Source organism: Mesoplodon densirostris, chromosome 5, assembly GCF_025265405.1.
Source record: "Mesoplodon densirostris isolate mMesDen1 chromosome 5, mMesDen1 primary haplotype, whole genome shotgun sequence".
Lineage (NCBI taxonomy): Eukaryota > Metazoa > Chordata > Mammalia > Artiodactyla > Ziphiidae > Mesoplodon > Mesoplodon densirostris.
Genome location: NC_082665.1, coordinates 1,684,175 through 1,703,878, shown reverse-complemented (window position 1 = coordinate 1,703,878; position 19,704 = coordinate 1,684,175). Strand labels below are relative to the sequence as shown.

The following is a 19,704-nucleotide window of genomic DNA, read 5'->3' as shown; positions in this document are numbered from 1 at the left end:
CCCCAAGCCGTCACTGTAACGGGGATGCCTGGCTCTTCCCAGCAGCTTCCAGGACTGGTGAGGAAGGACCCTGCAATTCAGCCACAGGTGAGACCAGCAAGTGGCTCTCAGGGCTTCCTCAGAAGGACCGATGACCATTTTCAAGGGTCACTGTGTCCTGGAGCAAAGGAAAGCCCCTGACCCTCAGGGGTTACTACACACCAGCTCTGAAGAGGCCCGGTCAGCAACTGAGGTCCACTGGCCAGAGTGGGCTTGTGGAGGCCGGATGAGAATGGGTCTCACCCCGAGTCTAGCTCACCGTGGGCCCGTGGGAACCATGGACCCAGAACGTGTAGCGGGGACAAGCACACCTAGCACCCTATGGAGTCTCCCCACTTGTGCTCGGGGCCGGAGCGGAGGCCATGCTGTAGAAAGGCCCCGTGGAAGCCCGCGGAGCCCTACCCCCTGCTGCGGGAGGTGGCCCAGAGGCGCCACATCCCCAGAGGGAGTGCTGCAGGTCAGGGCGCCCCCGAGGCTCGAACGCAAGGCTTCCTGCCTGTGACTAGCTGGACTGTGTCCCCCCAAGTTCACAAGCCAGAGCCCTAATCCCAGCACCTCAGAATGTGCAGAATCTGGAGAGAGGACCTTTAATGAGTTAATGAAGTTAAAACGAGGTCGCTGGGTGGGTCCTAATCCAACCTGACTGGGTCCTTACGAGGAGAGACGAGGACACAGACACACACGGGACGAGCACGCGGGGACACGGGGAGGGGACGGCTGTCCACAGGCCCAGGAGAGGCCTCGGGAGGGACAGCCCTGCGACCGCTGGGCCTCGGACTCCCAGCCTCCGGACTGTGAGACGATACATGTCTGTTGTTTAAGCCCCGAGTCTGCGGTGCTTGTCACAGTGACCTGAGCAGATAGCCCACGGCCCACTGAACCCCCTCTGTGGCTGTTACAGACCACGGGTCCTGAAGAACGGCTGTGGGTCACTGCCAGGGCCCTGGGGTCGCAGCTCCTGGCACCCGGGCTTTGCTACCTTCTGGTCCGGTCACCCGCGGCGCACTCCGACATCCCTGGAGGTGGTGGGCCTGGTGCACAGGAGGCGGCGGCAGCCCAGACGCTCAGCTAGGACCGGCGGGGGCCAGGGTGGGGGAGGAAGCGGCCCCGGCTCAGGACACGTGACCCTGGTGGCTCCCCAACTCAGGGAGAGGGGCGGGAACGTGGAGTCGGGGTCTCCGGGGCCTGAGGGAGCCTGAGCAGGGGGAGGGGAGGGAGCTGGCCCGGCTCTGAGGCCGGACCCTCGGCCACCATGCTCTGGAGCCCAGGACCGCGGGGTCAGAGTCGCCAAGCGGGCAGGCTCCTCACCGGCTGGCACAACCTCTCCATCCCTTGGGCAGGGGGCGCCTGGACCCTCCTGGGAAAGCGGCCGGCTCCCCCAAGCAGCCACCCAGGCTCGCTCCCACCATGGTTTCTCTTCCCAAGAAGCCGGGTCCTGGGGTGGGGCTTTGAGCCGCTCGGTTCCGGGTGTGGATCGTTCCACCTCCTCCCGGGGGAGGCCGGAAGGGCCCCCCTTCCAGTCACCGTCAGCAGCCCTGTCGCTGAAGGCAAGCTCCTGTGCCCAACGCACAGTGAGGCCAAGCCAAGCAAAACATTGCAGTTTGGAGCAGAGAAGGGCCCAGCAAGGAGACGGGGGGTGCTGGGGCTCAAAAAACCTCTGGGCGTTAGGGTGGGGGATGTCGGTTGCTGGTCACTTGCTTCAAACAGGAGAGCCAAGGACTCCGAGCTCAAAGGTACAGCTGCTTCCCCTGGAGCGCTCTGTACCTGATCCCAGCGCTGCAGGAGGAACACACGGCGGGGCCGATCCCCGCCGGCCGGGTGTTAGGAGCGGGGCTGCTCATTCACACCGATGGGTGCAGAAGCCCATCTTTACCCGGACAGTCCCACTGTCCTCACCCCCCAAGCAGTTACGTCCACACCGCCCAGAAATGAAACACAAGGAACGCAAAGCATCGTCAACAAAAGCGTGTATTAATCTGCTGATTGGAAACTGGTTAAAGATTAAGGCACTCAGGCTTACGGTCTCCGTGAGGTTACGGTTTTTGGCTGCTTGGTACCACTTCAGAAGCTCATGACTACAGCGACGCTCCCGGGGCGGGCTCCGTGCCCTGTGGGAGGACGGCGCCCGCCGTAACGCCTCACTCTAACCACTCGCGCTCACAACCCAGCTCTGCTTTCAGCTCGGCAGCCTCAGGTCAAGAGAGTGATTTTACATCCACACGAACTACCGTGTTAATACAAAGTTCACTGAAGTCTATCACAAAGTTTCTTTTATGAACAAACAGTAGAAAGTAAAAATTTGCAAAATGTTATAAAATACTTAGGAATGTTTCATAATACTTTCATTGCTATCAAATGCCCAAGAAACCAGAGAAATAAGACTAAAGAGTTTGTTAAAGGTTGTTTGTGAAACTTAAAGGTAGAATTGTTAAATCAAACAGATCTGTGTAGCTAACAAGGCGCGTGCAACCGTTTGATGACACGTCCTTTGATCGCTGGGTCCGCACGAACTCACTCACTTCATGTGCTTGTTCACCCGCCTCCCTGAAGCTCAATGATTTTCACATTCAAAGCAATTTGGCAACTAGGACTATTTTCAGATTTAAGAAAGGCCATTCACGGTGACTCCACGGTCTGCTGGCCCTGCCAGGAAGCGCTCAGACCATTTACTGCAGTCATGCATCTTGATCTAGAAGAAAAGGAACCACCACGTGTGGCCACTGAAGGAAGTTCCCAGAACACGGCCGAGACAAAGGAGCGGGCCGGAGCTCAGGTTGTTGGCCAAGCAGGAGAACCACCAGCGTCTGTCGTGTGTGGAGATCCCATCAGCGGCCCCGCGGAGCCTGGCCAGTGCAGGCCTGCCGAGGGCGGACCTGCGGTCACCCAAGAGCCTAGGTGACCATCGCAGACGGCAGGGAAGGTCTGATTCAGGAGACTCCGCCCCTGGGGCCTGAGGCCTGTGGTCAACGGGGCGGGAAAGAAGGCAGGCGGAGCCTCTTAGACGCGCCCCCTGCCATCCACACGCCAGCACCTGACCGACTACCGCCCCTCAGAGAGGTTTTATAATTCAAACTTTTACTGGAAAATTATCTTGATGTTCCAGTAAAGAGACACACTAAAAAATCATCCCATAAGTGGCCTGAACTTTGACAGCAAAGCTTTTTGGTGGAATCTTTTAGGTGGGAGAATAAAATCCAAGAATTATTTAAAAAAAAAAAAAAAAGACGTAAGGTGAGTTTAACTACGGCTCAATGCTATTCGGTATAGTCAAGGTCAGAAAGCAAACCCTCGTCCAACTGCGTCCAACCCCGATGTCAACGGCAAGTCGTCTGTGCTTTTCTGGGGAAATGACAGGGGCTGGGGGGTGGCCCCAAGACGGACTGCAGACGCCTCACTTCCTGCGCGTGGAGCTGCGCGGGCCCGGACGCAGGGACACGCCCTGCACTGGCTCGCAGACGGAGCAGAGGCCTGGGATGTGCAGTTTCCTCCCCAAACGAACAACAGAAAAGCCCTGACGGTCTTAATGTCTCAAGTGACTAAATACAGAAATCAGAGAAGAGGGAACAGAAGCTCCCAGGCCTGGGCCTGGAGGGCAGCTTCCCTCCCCAGGGTCAGAGGCGGATGGGGCAGCGGGTCCCTGCTGACCCACAGCCCGAGGAAAGGCGTGGAGACCGCTTGCCGTGCCACGAAGTGCATCTCAGTTGTTCTCGAATCTAGCGTATGGGTTTTCTTCTCTAAACAAACCTGAAAACAAAACGGGCCTGATTAGAAATGCACTCAGCCAACAGGAAACGAGGGTCAGAAAGCAACACGTGGTGTCTTATATGAAGATTTACTGAGGCCAAAAGGAAGACGGGTATGCTAAGCAGGTTCAAACACTACCCTTAACCTTTTCGTGAAAGTCACACCACAGGTGACTTTAAAACTGAAGTGGAATTTATTGGAAACAATATTTCTAAGAAACACAGATCCTAAGAAATAAGACTTGTTTGCTGATTCTCTCAAAGAGAAATAAGAAATTTAAAGCCACCGTTTCTTCCCTCAGTGGTTGGCTAAATTATACAGAAGAAAACAAAACAAAACCACCTTACTTTAGATATTCTTATAAATGCTGATTAATTTTCAGAATTAAGGCCACACAAAGCAGGTGACTGTCAGTTGAACTGTGAAGGAGCCAAGTACCCAGAGACTCGGAGTTTGCTCTCTGCATCCTGGAAACACACCCTCTCCCCTCTTTAAACGTCTGGACTGTACACACACCTATCCGGAGCCACTGCAACAAATAGACTTACCACAGGGTTTTGCGGGGTGGGGGACAATGGGGGAAAGGTAAGGGCAGAGGGGAGAAGGCCCTTCTGTCAGAGGAACAGGGTGAGCTTAGCCTGGGGGGGGAAGCACTCAGCCTGGGGGTGGGGTGGAGCACACAGCTGGTTTTGGGTAAAAAACTATCATGTGCCAAATACTAAATACAAGCAGTCTTGTTAAGGCCCTGTCGGGAAAAAAAAAAAACAAACCCCAAAACCCCCAGCTCCTGGCTCTACTTCTAGTTTAGAGGGTAAAACAGACACAAACTGCTTTGTGATAAAGAAACCAAAGGCCTTGTGAAGTCAAGAGATGGTTTCGTCTGCGGTGCGTTTGGTGTTAATAGGGGCAAGCACCTCCCTCCCCCTCCCACCAGTAGCTCGAAGGTTCCCCACAGCTGAGGCTTCCTTCCAAAGTCCAGGCCACTCAAAGGGCTTTACACAAAGGGCACAAGATAATTCTATCAGTGCAATTAAAGGGCAACTGACCAGCTCCAAGATAGGAACACAGCGAATCCGTGACTGTTCCAGAAAAGGCCTCGTGCAGGCCGGGCAGAGCAAAGCTCCAGGATCCCATCACTACCTGTGCTATGTTGTGTGTGTGTGTGTACACACACACGAGCACACAACCATCCTGTCTTTTATTTCCATTAATGTTAATCAGATGCCAAAGCTCCAGGATCTCATCACTACCTGTGCTATGTTGTGTGTGTGTGTGTGTACATGCACACGAACACACAACCATCTTGTCTTTTATTTACATTAATGTTAAAATAAGATGCCAAAAAGCTCCTTTCCATAATTTCCAAATTTCGTTGGAAACCAAGTGCCAGGGAGCAGAAAACACCAATGATATCAGTGGTTTGAAAATCAGTACAGAGCCAGCTAAACACAGGAGCAGGTTCAATGCTCTCAAACACCGAAAACATAGTCCCCCCACCGAAAACCTCACCAAACAAAAACCCAGAACAGAACCAGGACACAGCTCCCGGGAAACAAGCGGTCCAAGGCCTCAGTGTGGCTACTGCCGACTCGGTCAGGAGGCGGGCCGGGAGCAACTCCAGCACAAGGGAGAAGGTGGGCAGAGCCCCGCAGGTAAGGGACTCACCCCACCGTAGGGCAAACAAGACCACAAGGTGGCAAAGGGCGACAGCACTTCACCAGCAAGCAGGTGCCCGGAAGGCCGGCAGAGGCAGGAGCACTCGCAGGCCTCGTCTCACGGGGCACTGCTCCCGGTGCAGCCCACATCCTACAGCAGAGCCCGCCGGGCGCTGGGGGCGGCCAAGACGGCCAGGCCAGCTCCTGCCAACGGAAATGGAGAGCCAGGCAATTCTCACCATATTTCCTTCTGATTTCATCGTGTCTTGACTTCATCTCTGCTCTCCTAGAAAACATAGAAATCTCGTTCAGCAGCAAATTACAGTGTCAGTTTCGTGTGTGTGTGTGTGTGTGTGTGTGTGTGTGTGTGTGTGTGTGTGTGTGTGTGTGTGTGTGTGTGTGTGTGTGTGTGTGTGTGTGTGTGTGTGTGTGTGTGTGTGTGTGTGTGTGTGTGTGTGTGTGTGTGTGTGTGTGTGTGTGTCTGCACGGCTTGTGGAATTTTAGTTCCCCGACCAGGGATCAAAGCCGGGCCCCTGCAGTGGAAGCGCAGAGCTCTAACCACTGGACCGCCAGGGAAGTCCCCACAGTGTAATTCTAACAGCTGTGCCTTTCACTCCCTTGTGGCCTCCGGGAGCCAGAACTGAGTGGTGGCGGCTCTGACGTGGCCACGGCCACGCTCCCACCGGGACGGGCAGGGTGCTGAGCACGGACCCCTTCATTTCAAGAAAAGCAATTCCAATACCCCGTACCGTGATTGATGACATTTTTTTCCGTATGAAAACGAACCAATCGGCAACGATCTTACGCTTGGTTCTGAAGGTGGTTAGGAGCTCGCAGGAGCCTCGGCCCAGCAGCCGTGGGCTGACAAGCCCCCAGCCCCCCGCGCACACGCCAAAGGGCTCTGGAACCTGGGACGCACGGTCACCAGAGCACTAGTCACACAAAAGACCCGGTGTGGCCTCGGACAGACAGGAGACCCCAGGCAGAAGCCTTCCTCCTGCTGAGCCCCCGCGGGCTCAGAACCGGACGGGCCTCCAGAGGCCTCGCCGGCCCAACCCCGAAGTCCCGGCTGGTGGCCACCGGCCAGGTCCCTGCCACGCGGCTTCCCACCCTCCACGTCACCACCGAGAAGCCCCCTCGGACTCCCGACATGGTCCTGACTTTTCCACGTGGAGAAAACTGGGACCGAGTAACCGCCCCTGAGTCGCGGGGCCTCACCGCTCCTCCTGGCGGACCCGGCGCTCCTCTCGCTCCCGAGCAGCCCTCTCCTCGCTCTTGTCCGGCCGCCGGCTCCGCCTCCTCCCGTAGCAGCAGCAGCAGCAGCAGCAGCAGGCGACGGCCAGGAGCAGGGCGCCCCCAAGCACCGACAGGGCAATGATCAGGGCCTCGAAGTTCACTGCCAATGCAAAGGCGCAGAGTCAGGGCCCCGCTCACGGCCACGCCCCCTCCTCGGCGGGGTGGTGGGTGGTGGTGGGGGACACGGACGACGACACCCCCGCCTTCCTCCAGCCTGCTTCTGTGACTTCGTCACCATTTCCATCCACCTGAAGCAACAGGTAGCTTTTCTCATCACCTGATGCTGAAAAGCGGTTTCCAACCTGAGAAAAGCTAACAAAACCAGGAAAAAAGAGAAGCTCCGCAGTGCACTCAGCTGCTACAACACTTGAAAGTCAATCTCACGCAAGCAATCGGATGCTAAGCCCGACGCGGCTTCCGTGATTATCTAAGTCAAAGCCCAGAGCCTCCCATCTGCTGCCGACAGGACACACGTCTGCCCGCGTGGGCAGGGTACCAGCTGGAGCCGCGGCCCAGGCCAACGCCCAGGGGCTGGAAAACGGTGACTGTGATTTCCTGTCCAGACCAAAGGCACTCAGGACAAGTTGCAATTCTTTCCAACTTCTCTTGAGGACTTACAAATTAAGACCCGTCAGTCGGTACTTTTCCACTCCATTCAAGCCAGAGCCCATCACAGGACGGGCTGACACCTTCCAGTGAGCACCGCCCCGCCCTGGACAGCGGTGCAACCATCACAGGACGGCCTCCTGCAGCACAGAGCTCGTAAGCTCGGGTGCCACGGGTTTCTTGGTTGGGGGGAGGTGGGGTGGGCTGGGGTCTGGAAGGTGAGAGCGCTTCCTCGGGTCAGGGAGGGAGACACCAGTGCCCCGGTGCCCCCAGCCCCCCTCAGGCTGCCACTGTCACAGCACTCGCTCTGCCTTCTGACCTGCACCACGTGGAGTTTCCTCCTCCGACCTGTTCTGGAGGTGCCAGAACTGCAAGATACAGTAGTAACAGGAGACTGCCACAAGCAGGTGGCCTAACTTTTTGACTAGAGAACTCGAGAACAATCAACTTTATTTTTATTTACTTTTTAAAATACATTCATTTATTTTATTTATTTATTTTTGGCTGCGTTGGGTCCTCGTCGCTACGCGTGGACTTTCTCTAGTTGCGGCGAGCAGGGGCTACTCTTCATTGTGGTGCGCGGGCTTCTCATTGTGGTGGCTTCTCTTTATTGTGGAGCATGGGATCTAGGCGCATGGGCTTCAGTCGTTGTGGTGCACAGGCTCAGTAGTTGTGGTGCACAGGGTTAGTTGCTCCGCTGCATGTGGGATCTTGCCGGACCAGGGATTGAACCCGTGTCCCCTGTGTTGGCAAGTGGATTCTTAACCGCTGTGCCACGAGGGAAGCCCCGAGAACAATCAACTTTAAATACTGGCGAGGGACTTTCCTGGTGGCACAGCGGTTAAGAATCTGCCTCCCAGTGCAGGGGATGTGGGTTTGATTCCTGGTCAGGGAACTAGATCCCACATGCTGCAACTAAGAGTCTGCATGCCACAATTATGGAGCCTGCGAGCCACAACTAAGGAGCCTGCATGCCACAACTAAGGAGCCTGCCTGCCACAACTAAGACCCAGTGCCCCCAAAATAAATAAATAAAATAAAATTTAAAAGAAACCAAAAAAACCAAAAACCCGTGAGATCAGTAAGACAGTTGGCTCTAAAATACACCTACCCCCACAAGAGCTTTTCTGATTAGCAGCTAAACCCAGTTATAAAACAGAAACAGAAATCCCACCACGATGGGAAACAAAACTATGGGCTTCTTTCCGAGAAATCTACTCTAGGACGTACTAGACCGGAACGGAGAGAGACACCTGTTCCCAGATGAGGGTTCAAACGGTAAAGATCTTGCTGTTCTCCAACTGAACGTGTGTGTGTGTGTATTTTTGTTTGTTTGTTTTTTGGCTGAGCTGTGCAGCATGTGGGATCTTAGTTCCCCGACCAGGGATCGAACCAGGTCCCCTGCAGTAGAAGCGCAGAGTCTTAACCACTGAACCACCATGGAAGTCCCCTGAACGTATATATTTAAGGTCGTTACAATCACAACCCCAATTCTGCCTAGAACTGGTTAAGATGATTCCACAGTTACTTGTAAGAATAAAAGCACCCGTGGCCCAGGGCTGAGTTAGCGAGAGGCGCTGGCCCCACGGGGTGGACCAAGAGGGTCTCCAGTGGCCTGATCGCAAGGCCCCACCGCTCAGCTCCCGTGGATGAGGTCCCAGCTCCCTGCAGGCCCGAGGAATAAACCCGACAAGGTCAACGCACCTTCTCTCAGGAACCGGGGTACCGCACCCTCCTGTTACTACAAAGTCTGCCCCCCAGCGCCCCTGCTCACCCCCCGTGAGCCCATGTGCCCCCATGCTGCCTGGGGTGGCATCAACTGGGGCAGCCACTCTTGAGAAACGTGCGGCCGACCGACTAAGGCTAGACGTGAAAGGGGTGCCAGTCAGCAGTCTGCTCCGAAGCGCACGCCCAGGGTGGGTGGGCGTCTGTGTCCAGCCCCCGCGGGAGCACACGGCAGCCCGCACACAGCCCGGTGTGCACCAGTGCACCGCAGCAGTCGCCCACGGGGTCCTGAGGGACAGGCGAGCACTGGACGTGGTCTGTGTGTTCTGCTGAGTGGCGATAACCTGCAGACTCACGGGAAGATTCACTGAGTACACGGGCATTTGTATATGCACAAGTGTACGTGCATGTGTGCACGCATGTGTCTGTACTTGCACGTGTATACGTGTGCATGTCCTCTGGAGGCCAGGGCCCGGAGAGAGGGAGCGAGGGCTCACGTGTGCACTGTGTTAGAGTCGTGCTCCAGTTTAAAAGCATTTTAACAGTTAAGGTCCCAGATGCCGATGGTTGGTTCCCTGGCGCGGGAGCCATCTCTGCGGAACAGACGGGGAGGGAAGGTTCCACGGAGGAGGCGGCCACCAACATGGAAGCAGACGGCCGTGTGGCCCAAGGAGCCTTTCTGGAGTGAGGGCAGCAGAGGGAACGGCCGGCTGGGAGGACATGACGGGTGTGTCTGCACATGTACACGCACTCATACACACACACTCCCACAGACACAAACTTCTGGGTTCCCTGGGTTTCAGCTGGTGAAATCAGAAGTGATTTCAGAAATGAAATCAGAAGTTTCAGACGGAGGCTGACAGATTCTGAGATGGAAATCAATTAGAAAAAAGACAGATAAAACAGCTCATCACAATTCTCTGTGAGAGCACTGGCTCCTGTGACCTGTAGCCAGGCGGCCTCCCGATGGCCCCAGACCTGAAGCCATAAAGGAGAGGATTAATAAGCCCAACTCATAAAAATGAGCTCCACGTGGCAACACACACCACAAACCAACTTAAAAGGCCACCTAGGAAACAACCTGGGACTCGCCTAGGGATCACTTCCCTTGGAGAAAGAGCACCACTGAGACAGGTGCTGACACACCACCCGCATGGCCCCGGGACGTGGGGCGATGCCTGCAGAGCAGAGCCAAGGCCGTGGCCTTCAGGGCAGCCTCCAGACCCGGGCCGGCCACTTTCCCAGCCGCCACCGCTCTCACCGGCCTCCCCCACCTCCCCACTTCTGGCAGCTTACATTAACTGAGCACAACCAGAATTTTCAAAACGGCACTGGTTTTGCAAGAAGCCAGTGAGAACAGCGACTTACCCCAGCACACGCCCCAGCGCGCAGAGCTCAGCTTGCAGAGAGAGCTGGGCGGCAGGATTTTGGTCACCGGGTAGTCCAAGCACGCCTTGTCAGTGTTGCACCAAAGACACTGCAAGAGGCGATGACAGGGCATCAGACACGTAAATGCTGAAGGGCAGACGGGCCAGGGTCCGACCCGCGCCAGCCCCGCCGGTCGCACTGCTGTTCCCCCTCGGCCCCCTTCCCAACACTGGCTCAACGCCGCCAACCCACCAAGGCCCTCCTCACTCAAACCTCTTCCACCGGGCGCCCTGCCTGCCTCGCGGCCTCCTTGCTGGTCCCCGCCCGGGGCCTCTGCACGGCCTGCTCCTCCCGCCCGGACGCTCCCCTACCTTCCGAGGCACCACCTTCTAGCACCCAGAGCACCCAGGCGTCAGCCGCCTGCAGGAAGGCAGGCCTTTGTGCCCTTCTCCACGTCCCCCTGCAGGAGGGACCGAGCCGGGCATGGTTGGAGTGGTGTCCGCCCATGGTCATCACCCTGTAAAGATCCTAATTTGATCTCTAGGACTGAACCAAGCGGTCTGTCTTATTGCTGGCTGTCTTAAAGATGATTCAACTAAAGCGCAAGGGCATCTGTCCAGAACCGCAGAGCTGGAGAAAACCTGGCAGGTGTGCCCGAGTCCCTGGAACGCACGGCAGAGACCTGGCCAGCACACCAGCCAAGGGGCCCAGAGCCGGGCAGGCACTGGCACAGATGTTGAGGTTTGGGTCAACCTAACAACCCACCCAGGTCAGGACGTTCAGGATATTTTCAAGCTTGAAGGTAAAGATTTTACTAAGTTTTTTTTCTTTGAGGTTTTAACAGGATGGAAGGTTATGGTATGTTTTGATCCCAAGTTAGGGTGAAAATCTATTACAGAAAAATGTTTTACTGAAACCTGGGGTCCCAGGGCCACTGACACAGTGTCCACTTTGGTGTCTTGTGTTCAAAATGACGAACAGCAGGGAGGCCCTCTTCATTTTGGCCGTTTCAGAATACCTTCCATTTCAGTGGTTCTTTCCTGGCTTAACAATTTCTGGGAAATCCACCATTTTCAAACAGCTCAAGTTTTAAACACCTAATTTTCCGTTTTTACATGACAGTTTTACCGAAAGCCATATGAGCTCACTAGGAGGATAAGTTCTCTTTGTCGTGGTGTCGTGGCTGTTTGTCGCTCTTGTTTTTTAGATTAATGAGGTACACGCAAGTGGTGAACAACGCAGGGGCGCCAGCAGATTCTTCTGGAAGCCCATGTGCATTGAGGATTGGCACGCGGCGGGGTCTACCCTGGCCCTGGCTTTCATTTGCACTTCTGACCTCACCTGTCTGGGTTCAGAGTGGGCGTCAGGCCTTCAGAGGAGGTGGCGCCCCACTGTGGTCTGGGCACCCCCCAACCCCACACAAGGAGGCCGAGCACGGGCACTCCAGCTCGAGGCCCCCTCAGCACTGCGAGAGCCCGGCGGGGGCTGGGAGGGCTCCGAGCACACCCGCCGCGTCTCGGGGCCCGTCTGTAAGACAAGAGGCCTCCAAGGTGGAGTGAGCCCCGTGGGAAAGCCCTGGGCACAGGTCAACAGTTGCAGAGGAGGGGCTAAACATGCTCCCGCCTCCCTGGCCCCCACCCTGCTGCCGGGCACCTCTGCTCACGCCTGCGGGCCCTGGGGTCTCACACAAGTTCCAGGCTGTGTGAAACTTATGTGTTTTATTTCAGGAGCGGAAGTAGCATGTGAACAACAGTCAAGTGGTATGTGCAGCTTTCATGAGATGGTTTAATATGCCTGAGAAAGGCTGTTAAGAGCCATCATGAAAAATACCTCCACAAACCTCAGACCACAGAACCCGGAACACACACACGCGGCCCTGGAGTCAGAGACAGCGGGTCTGCTTCTGGATCACGTGCTGACCCTGTGATACTTACAGAGACGTTCTTCAGGCACTCTTCACAGGTTCTGTTTGTGTTCTGAGAACAACCTGCAGGGGAAAGAACAAACATCCCTGAGAATCCTGCGGCATCGACGCGGGGAGGGGCAGGCAAGTGACGCTCAGAACCCCGAAGGGACGGCCCCTCCCGCACCAAGCCTTCAAGGCACATGACTGAGCCTCTCCTGGCAGGGCCCTGGGAGGACACACAGGCAGCACACGTGTGGCCCTGACCCCAGGGCTCTCCTGGGAGAGAAGACGGTGCCGCCCAGCAAGGCCGGCCGCCTATGTCTCACCTGCGTGGTCGCACACCACTGACCGGCTCGTCAGCAGACACCCTGGAGCCAGAGGCCTCAGCGATGCCAGGCCAGACTCAAGCCAGGCCGTGGCCCCCTCGCCGGTCCCAACCCTGCGGACACCCCCTGCACCCCCGGGCACTCTTCACTGTACAGGTGCTATGGGAAGGGCTCAAACCCCGAGCAGCTGAGAGCTCCGGAAGGCAAGCTAAGCACAAGTGAAGAGCTGGTGTACGAATAAAGGATTCCAATCCACCACCAAGCAGCCGCGCTTCACCCCACGCCGCCCCTTAAGACACGCACACACTTGGAAGAGGCCTGAGCACATCCCATCAGTCACCAGGGAAGAATCGCAGTCAGGCCCCACTTCACACCCACCAGAACGGCTGCATTACAAAGACTGACGATGCTCATGGTGGTGAGGACGGGGCTCAGCGGCTCGACAACAAACACGTGCTCCTCCGAGACCTGGCAATTCCACTCTCAGTCTCGTACCCACGACAAACCAGAACACACGTGCACAGGGACACCTGCACAGGGACACGTGCGCGGGGGGCTGATGGCAACTTCACGTATAGGAACAGCCGAGAGCTGAAAATGGCCCAGATGTCCAGGCGCCCCGCACGCCCCTCGGCCTCCCCACTGGTCCTGAGAGCTGCCAGGTGGCTCCCTGGCCAGGGCCTCTGTGCAGCCTGCTCCTCCTGCCTGGATGGAGGACCCGACCCTCCCCGGGACCACCTCCTCCTAACACGCTGCACCCAAGGGGCAAGGGGACAGAGGTCGTTGGAGGATGGACAGGGAAACCGGTCCAGTCCTACAGTGGGACGCTCTTCAGCCCTGAAAAGAAGTGCGCCGTCTACGTCACACACAATGACTCTACAAATGACGTGGGTTGGGGGGAGCCTCCCGCAAAGGCCCGCAGCGCAGGGCTCGGGGATGGGTGAGACTCATCTTCAGGGGCGGAGCGGGGGAAGGATGGGCTGGGTGGGGTCCCAACCTCCTGGAGAGGCCTGTTCTGAGGCTTGTAGGAGGTCAGGGTCTCACGGGTGTAACTCACTGGATGGCACACGTAGGATTCCTGCATTTCACTGTATGTAAACTTGATCTCAAAAGAAGGAGACGAACATTGAGCTCTTAGTGATGAGGTGCACGGCGGCGGGGGGGGGGGGGGTGCGTGCGCGGCTGTAACTTCAAAATGCGACAGACCTGGTGGTGGGCAGAGGGCTGCTCACTGCCCAGCTCTCCCAACTTCCCTCTACCTTCCAAGATTCTCCTAATAAAATGCAGGGGGAAAGAGCTTTAGCTTTAAGTTACAATTGTATTCATGTTTGCTAAGCAGGACTCATACAGTAAACTGCTACTTTGAAATAGCTAGAGAGTTCTTCTATTCAACAGTCTTCTACGTTCCATTTTTAAAAACCAAAATCCGGGCTTCCCTGGTGGCGCAGTGGTTGAGAATCTGCCTGCTGATGCAGGGGACACAGGTTCAAGCCCTGGTCTGGGAAGATCCCACATGCCGCGGAGCAACTAGGCCCGTGAGCCACAACTGCTGAGCCTGTGCGTCTGGAGCCTGTGCTCCGCAACGGGAGAGGCCACGATAGTGAGAGGCCCGCGCACCGCGATGAAGAGTGGCCCCCGCTCGCCGCAACTAGAGAAAAGCCCTCGCCGCACAGAAATGAAGACCCAACACAGCCCCAAATAAATAAATAAATAAATTTAAAAACCAAAATCCTATTTTATTTGAAATGAAAGCTCATCTGTCACAACGCACCATTCTACGGCAGTCGTTATTGAGTAGTACCGTCCTCAGAGCCTCTAGGCGTGCTGCCTGGTTTGTGTTCAAGCCGATCCTAAACTGCTTTACTCCCTCAGCCCCAGGAAGGTAGAGCCAGTTGGCGGCCCCCGAAACACCTCCACTTCTCAGAGCACTGCCGAGAGGGGCCCCGGGGCCCTGTGGACCGGCAGGAGGGAACAGCCCCGAGGACGGTTTCACTCACGAGCCGGATTCCCAGTTCTGTGCACCAAGGGGCTGAGAGAGGACGGAACACATGTTGCCAGGTCTGTGGTCTCCAGCCACTGTCCCCACTGAAAGGAAACGGGCGGAACAACAATGCCAGAACCGGGGCAGAGAAAGGACACCCCGGCCTTGGACAGCTTGCTGAGCCAGAAAGTGGCACAAGGACCCAGAGGCCGGCGTGGCTCCACGTAACATCAGAGTGAATGACAGTAACGGACTCCCAGCTCCTGAACGCCCATGATTCCACACGGATACGGAACAAACACAGGGAAGGACAAGTAGCCAAGAGTCCCCGTCACAGTCAACAGGGACACCAAGACCACTGCGCCGTCTGCGGAGGGTCGAGATGCTGTGTACGGTCTCAGAGCACCCCCCGCCCCGGTCTATTTATACTTGTGAATAGAAAATGGCACCTGAAAAGTGATCGGAGATATCACCAAGACCACCTGTGACAAGACAACGGCACAAAGTGACAGCAGGTGCCTCTGAGGGGTGCAGGAAAGGGACAGTCACCCAGTGGCTGAATCCTCCCCAAATGCACCCGAATCAAATCAGAGGAAACCAGACAGGACCACAAAGGGGCCTCTGAGCACAAGGACAGGCTGAGGAGCTCTTCCAGGGGAACAGAGGTTGAGAGACATGACACCTAAAAGCAACACGCCAGCCGGGGTCAGAGGACCGAGGACGCTATTGAGGTAAGTGGTGATCTGTGTGTACAGGCGTGTGTTACATCAAGGGTCCGGGATCGTACCAATGGTCTCTGTGCAGACTTGACCGTCACGTTCTGGCTAGGGCCTTCTTAGGAGGTGCACCCTGGCGCATTCAGGGTAAATGGCCACATTACAACGTGCTCTCCAACGGTCTGGTGACAACAGTGATTGGCAGCGGCCTCCCCGGGGACCCACTGGTTAAGACTCAGCGCTTTCACTGCGGTGGCCCGGGTTCAATCCCTGCTCGGGGAAGGAAGATCCCACAAGCTGCCAGGCACGGCCAAAAGAAACAGAAACAAGCAGACACAGACAAGGAGCAGCAAAGCAAATATGGCAAAGGCTGTAAGAACAGAAAGGGACTCAGGAGTTCACTGTACCATTTACTCCTTCAACTTTTTCTGCTAAAGCGATGGGCAGGGAGGTATGGTGGGGACCTGCACGACGCCTGCCACACCCACTCTGAGGCCTTCTGAAGCACTGTATGAGAGGCCCCAGGCAGCAGGTGACGAAGCATGGGAATTTTTTTCTCAGGCCTCTCCAATTTAAAAGTCTGTGTGATAACTGGCCTTGCGTGAACTAACAGACCTCGGCTCCAAGATACACACCATAAACCCGTCCACCCTGGGGTCTCTGGGTCACGGGCCAGATGAGTCAACAGAGAGGCCTGGGAGGGGAAGGGCCAAGGAGCCGGCCTCGCCCTTCTCCTGCTCCCAGCACGGCCGGGAACCAGGCAGGTCCTCAACCCGGAAACGCCCACGTTCAACAGCCCTCCCAAAGCCGGTTCAGAAAAAAGGTGGTTCCCTCCTCGCCCTTGAAAACACCAGGGTGTTTTGCGTAGTAAGACAGGGAAATACGTTAACCATTTGCAGCTGCTTCAGACTGGGCATCAGCAGTCACTCACTGCATCTTATCTCATCCCGGAAACAGAAAACTTTGTGCCGAAAGCCAGAGACGTGTAAACATGTGGCCTGAGTTTCCGAGGTCTAACGCTGAATGTCACTGTTCTGACTTCGGAAGGCCCGTGGCCGGGACTCTTCAGCTTGGACTCCCCTTACCAGTGACTAGAGACCCTTAAGTCTCATGCTCTTGGGAAACTAAGTTAAAAAAAAAAAGGTTCTCAGGACACACTAACCCATGATACATTTGAGTTCCTTCCTAAAGTTTCGGGTGAGTCACTGCTTAAGCACAAAAGGGCACACACTAGTGTGTGTAAAGAGGTATGGTTTTAAAAAACAAGGAAGTGAGTAAATATATTTACCGTGGAACACGACAGGCCAGAGGGCTGCATTCGGCAGTGCCCTCGGCAGTGGAAAAGCCCCAGAACCGGGCACTACGGCCGTGCCGCACGGTGACAGGGCACAGAGTGCCTGCGCTGTCCGTTTCACGTGAGAAACGAGGCAGAAAGCTCACCTCGACAAACAGTCCTGGCTGTCCCACCGCCTCAGCAGAAAAGGGGGAGTGAGGAGGGCAGAGGGCAAAGGCTCGGACCCGTGCACACACCCAATACCCCGCAACCTGCTTGGAAGCCCCAGTTCTCCGCAGCAGGACCGCTGTAAGGAGCCCCCGCCCCCAGCTACCCTGGCCACCACCAGCTCCTCCGGACCCCTCTGTGTAGGACAAGACTGAGGTCCCTTTAGGGGCTGCCTTCCCTCTAGATGTAAAGGTGAAACTCTGGGGTGGAGTCTGACCCCACACACAATTAAAGCGGGGTCCGAAGCCCCTGAAACTTCCTTAATTCAATGAACTTCCCTCTGAAGATCTCCAACACCTTGTTGGTTCCTAACGTCTCCCCCCCACCCAAGTGCACAGTAGAGAAGACAGACGTTAGACACGGCTGGGTTTGGACTGGTATGATGGTCTCTGAATTCACATACCTGTGATGGTTAATTTCATCTGTCAACTTGACTGGGCTAAGGGATGCCCAGAGAGCTGGTGAAACACTTTGTTTCTTTCTTTCTTTTTTTAAGGTTTTTTTCTTTTTTCTTTTTTCTTTTTTTTTTCTGTGGCCTTGCTGTGCAGCTTGCAGGATCTTAGTTCCCCAACCAGGGATGGAACCCGAGCCCCCGGCAATGGAAGCGCAGAGTCCTAACCACGGGACTGCCAGGGAATTCCCCAAACACTGTTTCTGGTAGTGTCCGTGAGGGTGTTTCCAGAAGAGACGAGCATGAGTTGGTGGATGGATGAAAGCACCTGGCCCTCTCCAAGGTGGGTGGGCATCACCTAACCAACTGAGGGCCCGAACAGAACAGAAAGGCAAGGAAGGAGGAGTCTGCTCTTTGTGTGAGAACCGAGACGTCCACCTCCCCCTGCCCTTGAGCCTTCAGGCGTAGACTGGGCCGTATCCCCCGGGCTCCCCGCTGCCTGGCCTTGAGGTGTGGCCTGGACTACACGCCAGCTCTCCGGGAAAGCAGAAGGCAGCTTGTGGGCTCCTCGGCCCCTCAGTCACGTGATCCAGTCCCTCAGAATAACTCTTTCTCTATAGCTACGTATATCCTGTTGGTTCTGTTTCTCTAGAGTGATTTTTCCTAATACACACAGCATCCTTGCGAGGAAAACAAAGTCTCTTAAACAGTGTAGTCACATTCCTATGTCACATTCGCATGACAAGCGGTAAAATCTCACAGCAAGCCCAGGCTCAGTGTGGCCAGAAGAAGAGCCACTTTTCTCCTGAAATACTAGGGTTCGAGTCCAGTTTCACTCCCAAACTGTCACAGGACATGCCCACTCAACCCACAGGGGTCTCTGCCCTTAAGTCCAGGGCTAGGGCGCGGTGAAAAGCTGGCAGTCAAACACACCTGGGGCATTTCCTGACACACCCACTTTAACAATATACAGCCGGTGGCCACCAAGGAGAGGTTCTCGGGTGACTGAGGACTCCTGGCTCTCAGCCACCCAGTTTGGTAAAAAAGCACTCACCACATTTGTGCTGAACAATCCATCTGGACCGAAAGTTCCCTATTCTGTGTCACTCGACTGCTGCATTAACGAATAATATCACAAACGTACACACAAGTATGCTTAGAAGGCGATGAGAAAAAACTCAAGCAGTCCTGCCCTGGAACCGACACCCCAAGAGGTCACAAAGAGGAAAGGTGCTTTGCTGTGATAAACAAAAGGTAACGAAGCCGCAGCTAACTGGCGCTGAGAAAACCCCCGGCCCCTCAGGCTGACCCAGGTCGGTTAGGCCACCGGCCCGAGGCTCGATTCCCCAAACTAGCGACCACGCGGGGATGCCACACACAGCAGCCAGATCAAACGCTCCCAAGATTCCCAGCAGCCTGCAGACCACCGACAGGAAGCCACCCTCCAGCACCAGCGCTTCTGGAACTGCTGGGCCCTTAGGTCATGCACTCCCCTCACCACACCCCCCGACTCTTAACTGCCGTTTCCTGGTCAGGCCCCCCAGGAACTCGTCGCCTCCACTTGCCGGTCACCACCGTGGGCCCGGCACCTGGCACAGCTATTTAGTTACGGAGAACAGGGGGGATCGCCTAGCAAGGGCGCCCACCTGCCCACGGAGCGCGGGCCCGCAGAACCCAGGAACCAGCGGCAGGGCGGGCTCAGCCCAAGCACCGGCCGCTATCCTTGGAGCTCCTCGGAGGGGCCTACTCCGCACGGTGGCGGGTGTAGGGGCCGCATACAGGCCCCCTCGAAGCAAGCAGGGCCCCCAACACACCAGTCGCGCCCGCACAAGGGCCCGGCCCCTGGACTCCGGCCGCCGACCCGCTGTGGGACAAGCGAGCTCCCCAGCTCTGCTTTCGACCCCGAGTCCACACCCGAGACGGCTCTTTCCGAGGGTCGTGGCGCCGCTGCGTTCGGCCAGGCCGACGCCGTGGTCCTAGACCACCCCGCATGCTGAGCCAGGACAAAGGGCCGGCCCACCGCCGTCCCCGAGCCCCGCCGCCCCAGGCTGGCCCCCCGGCCGCAGGCCGCGCGGGCCCGGAGCAGCGACCCAGAGCGGCTGTGACCCCCGGCCCTCCGCCCCCCTTGAGCCCGACACCGCGCCCCCCGCGCCCTCCCCCTCCGCCGCGACCCTGCCTCGCACCCCCTGGCCCCCCCGCCCCCGAGCCCGCCGGCTGCCCTCACCCTGCGCGGCGGCCGCCGGGAGGAGCACCAGGAACAGCGCGGTGCCGCCGAGGGCCAGTCCCCAGCGCGGAGTCGGCCCGCGGACCCTGCCAGACGCCATGGCGGCTGCAGCCCCGCCGATCGGTCGTCGTCCTCGTCTGCCGGACGCGCAGCACCTCGGACCCCGGCCAGGCGCCTCCGCCCGGAAGGGCCGCGCGCCGGAGGTGGGGGGGGCGGCGGACGGGCC

The 19,704-nt window shown here is 56.8% G+C and overlaps 1 protein-coding gene across 1 annotated transcript; it reads right to left on the bottom strand.

Moving 5' to 3' along the window:
- Positions 1-1,989: 1,989 nt before the first annotated feature.
- On the bottom strand, positions 1,990-19,704 carry PTTG1IP (PTTG1 interacting protein). The gene is made up of 6 exons (XM_060100379.1): positions 19,479-19,704; positions 12,368-12,420; positions 10,434-10,542; positions 6,657-6,834; positions 5,678-5,724; positions 1,990-3,783 (listed from the first exon to the last, which is right to left on the bottom strand). The coding sequence occupies exons 1-6, from the start codon at positions 19,576-19,578 to the stop codon at positions 3,737-3,739; spliced, it is 534 nt and encodes a 177-aa protein (XP_059956362.1). The 5' UTR covers positions 19,579-19,704; the 3' UTR covers positions 1,990-3,736.